Source organism: Oncorhynchus nerka, linkage group LG20 (genome assembly GCF_034236695.1).
Source record: "Oncorhynchus nerka isolate Pitt River linkage group LG20, Oner_Uvic_2.0, whole genome shotgun sequence".
NCBI classification, from domain to species: Eukaryota; Metazoa; Chordata; class Actinopteri; order Salmoniformes; family Salmonidae; genus Oncorhynchus; species Oncorhynchus nerka.
The window spans coordinates 21,280,245-21,290,574 of NC_088415.1; the positions used below are offsets into that span (position 1 = coordinate 21,280,245).

At 42.4% G+C, this 10,330-nt stretch overlaps 1 protein-coding gene across 1 annotated transcript; it reads left to right on the forward strand.

Annotated features, from left to right (window-relative positions):
- The first annotated feature begins 5,582 nt into the window (after positions 1 to 5,582).
- LOC115102044 (14-3-3 protein beta/alpha-2) lies at positions 5,583 to 9,829 on the forward strand. Its single transcript, XM_029621562.2, has 6 exons — positions 5,583 to 5,690; positions 7,240 to 7,541; positions 7,635 to 7,758; positions 7,971 to 8,134; positions 8,464 to 8,559; positions 8,790 to 9,829. The coding sequence occupies exons 2-6, from the start codon at positions 7,248 to 7,250 to the stop codon at positions 8,844 to 8,846; spliced, it is 735 nt and encodes a 244-aa protein (XP_029477422.1). The 5' UTR covers positions 5,583 to 5,690; positions 7,240 to 7,247; the 3' UTR covers positions 8,847 to 9,829.
- Positions 9,830 to 10,330: the final 501 nt, after the last annotated feature.

Below are 10,330 nucleotides of genomic sequence, written 5' to 3' on the forward strand. Positions count from 1 at the left end.
CAATTTTGTTTCTGGTGTCCTTGGACAGGTCTTTGGTCTTGGCCATAGTGGAGTTTGGAGTGTGACTGTTTGAGGTTGTGGACAGGGGTCTTTTATACTGATAACAAGTTCAAACAGGTGCCATTAATACAGGTAACGAGTGGAGGACAGAGGAGCCTCTTAAAGAAGTTGTTACAGGTCTGTGAGAGCCAGAAATCTTGCTTGTTTGTAGGTGACCAAATACTTATTTTCCACCATAATTTGTAAATAAATTCATTAAAAATCCTACAATGTGATTTTCTGGATTTTTTCTCTCGTTTTGTCTGTCATAGTTGAAGTGTACCTATGATGAAAATTACAGGCCTCTCTCATCTTTTTAAGTGGGAGAACTTGCACAATTGGTGGCTGACTAAATACTTTTTTGCACAACTGTAGATGTCCTAACTGACTTGCCAAAACTGTAGTTCGTTAACAAGAAGTTTGTGGAGTGGTTGATACACTTAGGATGTCGTCATTTAAAACTAGTTTATGTAAATTTCTGATTTCAACTGTATATCTTTTTCTTTTTTACTGGGGTCAACAATTTCAAGTTTTTTTTTTCAGGTCTTTTGAGGTCAGGCTTCATGATTGACAGCACTGAATCAAAATAGGACAGGTGTTAGGAAAACTGGCCTATTATTGCACAAACATTCTGTACACATTTTATGTGCAAATACATAACATACACATGTGTAATCAATAAAATGCATTTCCAATGACCAGATTGTTTTTGTGGTAAGGAAGGGGAGGGTGATTAATTACATTATAACCTGATGGTTCTAAGTATTCACCCACTTGGATTTTTACACATTTTGTTGCGTTAGTTGGATTGAAATATATATTGAAATATATATTTTGATATATTATATATTTTCCTCCCGGGGAAGGACTGCCCGTTCCATGATCTCGCCATCACGGTTGACAACTCCATTGTGTCCTCCTCCCAGAGCGCTAAGAACCTTGGCGTGATCCTGGACAACACCCTGTCGTTCTCAACTAACATCAAGGCGGTGGCCCGTTCCTGTAGGTTCATGCTCTACAACATCCGCAGAGTACGACCCTGCCTCACACAGGAAGCGGCGCAGGTCCTAATCCAGGCACTCGTCATCTCCCGTCTGGATTACTGCAACTCGCTGTTGGCTGGGCTCCCTGCCTGTGCCATTAAACCCCTACAACTCATCCAGAACGCCGCAGCCCGTCTGGTGTTTAACCTTCCCAAGTTCTCTCACGTCACCCCGCTCCTCCGCTCTCTCCACTGGCTTCCAGTTGAAGCTCGCATCCGCTACAAGACCATGGTGCTTGCCTACGGAGCTGTGAGGGGAACGGCACCTCAGTACCTCCAGGCTCTGATCAGGCCCTACACCCAAACAAGGGCACTGCGTTCATCCACCTCTGGCCTGCTCGCCTCCCTACCACTGAGGAAGTACAGTTCCCGCTCAGCCCAGTCAAAACTGTTCGATGCTCTGGCCCCCCAATGGTGGAACAAACTCCCTCACGACGCCAGGACAGCGGAGTCAATCACCATCTTCCGGAGACACCTGAAACCCCACCTCTTTAAGGAATACCTAGGATAGGATAAAGTAATCCCTCTCACCCCCCTTAAAAGATTTAGATGCACTACTGTTCCACTGGATGTCATAAGGTGAATGCACCAATTTGTAAGTCGCTCTGGATAAGAGCGTCTGCTAAATGACTTAAATGTAAATGTAATATACAAAAGATACTCAATGTTAAAATTAAATTCTACAATTTTACTAATTTAATAACTAAAATATAGTTGTTCAGGAGTTAAATTTGGATGAACAAATCACAAATGACATGGAATAACTGTCAGATAATAGGGGTTGACATGATTGTGTAATGACTACCCCTTCCTTTGTCCCCTATATACACACATCTGTAAGGTCCCTAAGTCAAGTATTGAATTTCAAGCACAGACCAGGGAGCTTTTCAAAAGCCTCATGAATAAGGGCAGTAATTGGTAGATGGGTAGCAATAACAAATCAGACATTGAATATCTATGCATGGTCAAGTTAATAATTATGCTGTGGATGATGTATTAAACTACCCAGACAAATTGAAGATAGTCATCCTTCTGAACTGAAGGACAGGAAGGAAACTGCTCAGGGATATCACAATGAGGCCATTGGGGATTTTAACAGCTACAGTGTTCAATGGCTGTGATAGGAGAAAACTGAGGATGGATCAACATTATAGTGACTCTATAGTAATGACCTAAATGACAGAATGAAAAGAAGAATACACATATACAGAATCCAAATAATCCAAAACATGCATCCTGTATGCAACAAAGCACTGAAGTAATACTGAGGGGGGAAAACACAGAAAAGTCATTCACTTTTTGGCCTTAATGCAAAGCCTTATGCTTGGGGAAAATCCATTATACTCATTAACTGCCTCCTTATTTTCAAGAATGGTGGTGGCTGCATCATGGTATGGGTGTGCTTGACATCGGCAAAGACTGGGGAGTTTTTCAGGATAAAAAGAAATGGGATGGAGCTAAGGACTAGCAAAACAATAACCCACAACAAAATGTCAAATCTACACTGGAGTTGCTTACCAAGAAGACAGTGAATGTTCCTGAGTGGCCACAGGGTTCAATTCTCGGGCTGACTCTTTTCTCTGTATATATCAATGATGTTGCTCTTGCTGCGGGCGGTCCCTGATCCACCTCAACGCAGACGACACCATTCTATATACTTCCGGCCCGTCCTTGGACACTGTGCTATCTAACCTCCAAACGAGCTTCAATGCCATACAACACTCCTTCCGTGGCCTCCAACTGCTCTTAAACGCTAGTAAAACCAAATGCATGCTTTTCAACCGTTCGCTGCCTGCACCCGCACGCCTGACCAGCATCACCACCCTGGATGGTTCCGACCTTGAATATGTGGACATCTATAAGTACCTAGGTGTCTGGCTAGACTGTAAACTCTCCTTCCAGACTCATATCAAACATCTCCAATCGAAAATCAAATCAAGAGTCGGCTTTCTATTCCGCAACAAAGCCTCCTTCACTCACGCCGCCAAACTTACCCTAGTAAAACTGACTATCCTACCGATCCTCGACTTCGGCGATGTCATCTACAAAATTGCTTCCAACACTCTACTCAGCAAACTGGATGCAGTTTATCACAGTGCCATCCGTTTTGTCACTAAAGCACCTTATACCACCCACCACTGCGACTTGTATGCTCTAGTCGGCTGTCCCTCGCTACATATTCGTCGCCAGACCCACTGGCTCCAGGTCATCTACAAGTCCATGCTAGGTAAAGCTCCGCCTTATCTCAGTACACTGGTCACGATGGCAACACCCATCCGTAGCACGCGCTCCAGCAGGTGTATCTCACTGATCATCCCTAAAGCCAACACCTCATTTGGCCGCCTTTCGTTCCAGTTCTCTGCTGCCTGTGACTGGAACGAATTGCAAAAATCGCTGAAGTTGGAGACTTTTATCTCCCTCACCAACTTCAAACATCTGCTATCTGAGCAGCTAACCGATCGCTGCAGCTGTACATAGTCTATCGGTAAATAGCCCACCCATTTTTACCTACCTCATCCCCATACTGTTTTTATTTATTTACTTTTCTGCTCTTTTGCACACCAATATCTCTACCTGTACATGACCATCTGATAATTTATCACTCCAGTGTTAATCTGCAAAATTGTAATTATTCGCCTACCTCATGCCTTTTGCACACTATGTATATAGACTCCCCTTTTTTTTCTACTGTGTTATTGACTTGTTAATTGTTTACTCCATGTGTAACTCTGTGTTGTCTGTTCACACTGCTATGCTTTATCTTGGCCAGGTTGCAGTTGCAAATGAGAACTTGTTCTCTACTAGCCTACCTGGTTAAATAAAGGTGAAATAAAAAAAATATTTTAAAAAGTGGCCAAGTTACAGTTTTGTATTAAATCTGTTTGAAAATATATGGCAAGACTTGAACATTTCTGTCTAGTCATGATCCCCAACACCTTGACAGTTTGAATAATTTTTAAAAGAAACATTACAAGTAAACATATTTTAATCACACTTTGACACAAAATGTGAAGAAAAAAAACAAGGGGGGTGAATACTTATTATAGGTTGTGTATATGAATGGAATTTGGACACTAGAGAGTTTTAGTCACATGCACAGGGTTGCAGGGTACAGTGAAACTATAAAGTTTTGAGCTCCAACAGTGCAGGTCAAGTCTGGGGGGAGGAGGAGCAAGTAGCTGACTAGTGGTGGCTATTCAGCACAATACATTTCCATTAGGTGGGGGCAGGGCCTGTTGAGGTGGGGGATGTTCATAGGGGGAGCAGCAAGGGGTGGGAATGGTGACAGGGGGAGCCGGTGGGGGCTATTCAGCAGCCTCACGGTCTCGGGGTATAAGATATTGGATCGTCCAATTTGTAAGTCGCTCTGGATAAGAGCGTCTGCTAAATGACTTAAATGTATGTAAATGTCTTTCAGTTTTTGCCATGATGCTCCTATACTGCCTGCGCCTGAGCGATGGAAGCGGGGAGAACAGTCTGCGGGGTCTCTGATGATCTTCTTTGCCTTCCTGCGACACGTGGTGTTGTTGGTGTCCTAGAGGGCAGTCAGTATGCACCCAATGGTGTGATTGGCTGAGTGTACCACCCTCAGTAGTTCCTTGTGGTCAGTGGTGGTGGAGTTGCCGTACCAGGCTGTGATACAGCCCAACAGTATGCTCTCAATGGTTCTCCTGTATGACACTGTGAGGGCCCTTGGGGACAGGATGAATTTCTTCAGGCTGTCATGCATTCTTCACCAAGTGCTAAACTGTTCTACATTGGACCCCTGACCATGCAATAACTTGGGGCATGCACAAAACCAAAGCAAGCAAAATGACTGATGAACAGCACTGCACTTATGCAATGTACGTGTATGAGTCAACTTTATTATTTGAAATTAAGTCATTGTAAGATACTGAACACTGTTTGCCACTTTGCTCATCCACATTCCAAAGCATGTCTATTTAGCTTTGAGTTATATTGACTCATACAGGCTCAACATGCTCCACTGTAAAATGCTCTGAATGTCAATTGCACAAACACTACAATGAGTAGAGTACAGTATGTAGGAGTGTGCAAGCCCATCTATAGTGCAAAAACACACCTGGCCGTGGTATATCTTAAAACACTGGCCAATTGCTAGTGCATTTATTTTTCTACAATTTTTCAAATCTAATTTATTTTTCAACAATTTTTCAAAGCTGTGATGAGATTTGTCCTTCGACTATTAGTCATGGGGAAGTATAACTGCTTCCAATGTCCAGTGGCAGGTGCATCCATAGAATGGGTCCAACGTGCATTGAATTCAGTGCAACATCGAAGAGATGTGTACAGCTGTTCCTCTTGCTACACATTGCACTGTCCTGGTTTAAATAAGAGGTTGAGTCTTTCCCATTGAGTGCTTTGATAATAAAACATAGTAGGTAGCTTTATAAACATGATTAAAACCAATAAATGTCATGTCTGTCAAAGGTTGAAGTCTCGGTTTGATATGTCGTTAGCTAGCTAGAGGAAACAGAAGCGTCAATATAGCGGAAGTGGTACTGCCCTGAACGATTCTAGGAGCGAGACGGAGGACGGAGGCTGCATCTCTCAGAGAAAAAAAACAGGAATTAGAGCCGTAAATATTGTGAGTTTGTATAAACGGGGACCCGATGAAAGTGCATTTATGTGTTAGGTCTTTATTTATTGTGTTCAATATTACACAGTATATTCGTGTCGGTGTAATTATATTCGTTAGCCATCATGCTAGCTCGCTAAATCAGACAGCGCTCCTCTGAAGTGGGCCGAACAAGGACTTGCTAACTGGCAATCATGACACTTTGTTCTTGCAAGCTTGCTGACCTAGGCCATGTACGCAACTGAAAATCGTTAACTAACTGTAAGATACTCGTTAGAAGCTGGATAACGTTACATCGTAGTACAAAATAACAATTGACTTGTCCCTATTTAAATGGTCATATGAGAAGTCGATAACCCTCAAACATCGTATTTTTCAGCTAGCGAAAGTTAGCTTGCTACTTTCCCGCTAGCCATTATTTGACATATCCTCCACTCTTCTGACGTGCTTAGCTGCTACTAGCTGATCTCTCGGCTAACATCCCTACTAGCTATCCGCTAGCAGGCTGAGCACAGGCCTTTGCGGCTAGGTAATAATGTCAATCTGACCTGCAACGTTAGCGGGATAATTGTGTAGATTGTTGGCAACGCTACATCTAACAATTATTTGTTAGCCTGCTAAGTTAAATTAAGGTTTTGTTTAACAAAAATGGTAACCAAAGTTAGGCCGTTTGAAAAATGCCGTAGCGTTTGTTAGCCAGCTAGTTAGCTACATCAAGCGTTTTACCGCAACGTCGTTAGTTCGCTAAAGCTAGCTAGGCAAATCTCCGCCATCCAGACACCGTTTTATTCATGTAATAACTAAAACGTCAGATAGCAAACCAATATCTAACTATTGAGACTAAATCATATATAGTGATTTGGAGCGGGTGAAGAGATATCGTAGGGTCGATTGGTTGTTCTGTCAGAATTGGCTAGCTGGAGTAACTAGCTAGCTATCTAACTCGACGACATGTAACTAGGTAGCCCAACGGCCCCACGCATTGCTGCCACAGTACTAGACAAGTTACTTGCGAGACCATTTTCAGGAACACACCACCATGACGAAGTTGTATGGTATCCGGACTCGTACAACAGCGGCCATGCACCAGTAAAAAATGAAGGCCGAGTGTAAAAAAAATATATATATATATAAAAAAATCACACACCGGATAGGTGCAGTCATAGTAGACCTTTCGGTTACTGGCAAAACGCTTCTAACCGTTAGGCTAGCTTCCTGTTGTAGCTAGTAGTACGAGCTACATTCAATTGCATTCGTATTTGAATTCATAGTAAATTGCATAATCATGGCCCAAAAGGTAGTATGAAAGTAGGCGATATAATTCTCCCCTAGCCATGAATTTACAAGACTTTCTGAAACTAACCAAGAAGGAACCTACTGCCCCTCTTGCAGGTGTCTCCTCTCAGCAGTTTGAATAAATGCTGTAATTTACCAGTTATATGACGTAGGTATATTTAATGACATAGGTATATGTAATCTCAATAGTCCTTTCCCTCATCTGCACAGACATAAGACAAAAAGAAAAAGTCCCACCTTACTATGTTTCTCTCTCACACAGACTGAAAAATGGACAAGAACGACCTAGTACAAAAGGCTAAGCTCGCTGAGCAGGCAGAGCGCTATGACGACATGGCCGGGGCCATGAAGTCTGTGACGGAGCAGGGCGGGGAACTCTCCAACGAGGAGCGCAACCTGCTGTCAGTGGCCTACAAGAACGTGGTGGGGGCACGCCGCTCATCCTGGCGCGTCATCTCCAGCATCGAGCAGAAGACAGAGGGCAACGAGAAGAAGCAGGCCATGGCCAAGGAGTACCGGGAGAAGATTGAGACCGAGCTGCAGGACATCTGCAATGACGTGCTGGTAAGAATAACTTGTGGTCTACCCTGTGAGGGGACTTTTTACATTTCTCGCTAGGCAGATATGCTGAGTTAAACAACAACAAATTTATTTCAGGGACTTCTTGACAAGTACCTAATTGCCAATGCGACTGCAGCTGAGAGCAAGGTTTTCTACCTGAAAATGAAAGGCGACTATTATAGATACCTGTCTGAGGTAGCAGCTGGAGACGCAAAGAAGAGTAAGTAAGCAAGAGTTCATTTAGAGTTACATAAAATGGGACAATGCACCAAATCACATAGTCATGACTCGTGAAACTCCTAATGGATCAGATGTGTGCATAGAGGAATATGTTAAAATATTCTCTGTGATGAAATGCGGTGCCGCACACTAAGTGCATGTTGGAATCATGGCATTGCTCAAACTCATCTTCTTCCTTGTTCCTTTTTAAAGCCACAGTGGATAACTCCCAGCAGGCATACCAGGATGCTTTCGACATAAGCAAGAAGGAGATGCAGCCCACACACCCCATCAGGCTCGGCCTGGCCCTCAACTTCTCTGTGTTCTTCTATGAAATCCTCAACAACCCAGAGAAGGCCTGCACCCTGGCCAAAACGGTGAGAGTGAATTCAAGTGCCAAGTCATGCAGCCTCATCTTTTACCCCCAAGACAATCAATAGGACAGAGCTTCACTCAAAGCATGCAGAGCCATTGTAGCATGTCTTGTCTTGACAGTTTCTGCATTTGTATGAAGGGACCTTGGCTCTATTTGCAAAAAAATTAATTGGATTTAAAATGGCACCTCTGCTACAGTTATTTCTGCATGCCACTATTTACCCACAATGATTAGTGGCAGTGTACATGTGTATAGTTGAGGAATAGCTGTGTACTGGAATAGCTGGTGGCAGTTTTGCATTCTATTCTTAGTGTAATTTACTCTTTACAGGCATTTGATGAAGCCATCGCTGAACTTGACACCTTAAACGAGGATTCCTACAAAGACAGCACCTTGATCATGCAACTACTAAGGGACAACCTGACTGTAAGTTCTGGTTATGTAATCACATTTTTTTGTATAAATAGTAAATGGTTTGATATATCTTCCTCTTGTATTGTCATTTATTCTATAGTAATTTCATTGATGGTTCCAGTTATATGCGTCTGTTTGTAAATTGCTATGGCAATGTGTTTTTTTCTCTTGTTAATTCTAACATGGAAAGTTCCAAATGCAATTTGGGGAATATAATGTAACAAATCTTTACCTCTTTGCAGCTGTGGACATCGGAAAACCAGGGAGACGAGGGAGAGACCGGAGAAGGAGAAAACTAATGGAATTGCACTGTTAATCCACCTACACTCTTAAACACAAACAGCTTATAAACATCCCCCTCCACTCCATCAGCCCCTCCCCCTTCTGTATGACAAGCAGCCTGAATTGTTCCTGACCAACTAGTTTACCCCTCTCGGGTCACTGAGGCGACAGGGTAATGTTCAGTTGTTAGCAGGTTGTCATTTTGTTTGTGAAAATAATGTGGTTGTATTGAGTAGCGAGTCCATGTTTGTGTGCGCGCGTGCTAGATCATATGTCTGTGTGCCTGTGTATGACTGTTTGTGTTGGGGGCCGGGGGGTTGTGAATTCTAATCATCCTTCATTTCTTTGTCCTACCTAGCTGGTTAAACATTTTTCATTCTTTTTTTTTATGGTCATTTTTTTTAGTGTGATTCGTCATGGTATTTGAAGGTTTTATCTTATGGTTATTAAACTGGCAGTTAATTTTCACCTAACACTGTGATGCTAAGTGTTGCATTTTCTTCCCCACTCCACTATTGCTTGCTTTTGAAGTTATGACACGCAGTACAATCCTGTATTTAACTAACAGTGCAATTCTGCTGTCTGCTCATACAGAAAGGAGGCAGGCTGTATTGTGACACTGGCATCTGGGTGTTTTGCTCTAATCATGATCACAATTTTAACGGTTTGATTAAGGGGCCCCTTTGTTCGCCATGTTAGATTTCCTCCATAAGACATTCCACCAGAATTATATTAGGCATTCTGAAAGGCAGAACTCTTTTTGAACAAATTGTGGATTATTGTCCTAGTGGTGTAACTCATGGTTCAAGATCAAGCGCTGCTTGAACTCGGTACAATGGAAATTTTATGTGCTTAAATGTACCTTGTATTTTGCAAGATTGACTATCATCTTTCTGTAAAACCTACAGTAACCTTTTTTCAACGTTAATTGAAAATGTCTTATCACACTGTATCAACCCTGCTTGCAAAATATTCCTCTTAAAGCGGTTGTTTTCTCCAATGTTTCTGTGCCTGGGTTTCTCTCCTGTCTCTTATGGATACTTTGTTTCAGACTGCCAAAAAGTTCAAGTTAATCTTAGACCAATCAAGAGTCTTCATTCAATTCTCATGTTTTAGAATCTAAAACGTATGAATCAAGGTTTGTAAAGGTAATGAACGGTATGATGTCACACTTCTGCTTACTTGCCCCTGAACATTACTGCTTTGAAAATGACCCTCAGGAATTGCTGTCCAATTTATTGGGCTTGTTTGACAGTGCAGGTGATTGCTGACAGACTGATCTATGAAGAAACTTGCATCATCAATAAGTTACTTATTATTTGTAGATCAGTTTACGCATTCATTATGGTTTTGATCCTCTTGAACACAGCCATTGTGAAGCAGCAGATTGGAGGCCCAACCCATACCACAACCCAAGTAAGAAGCAGTGTCACAATACCATGCATCCCACAGAGTAAGACACGACTACATATGTCAGTGTTTTCTTAAAAATGCACCACAT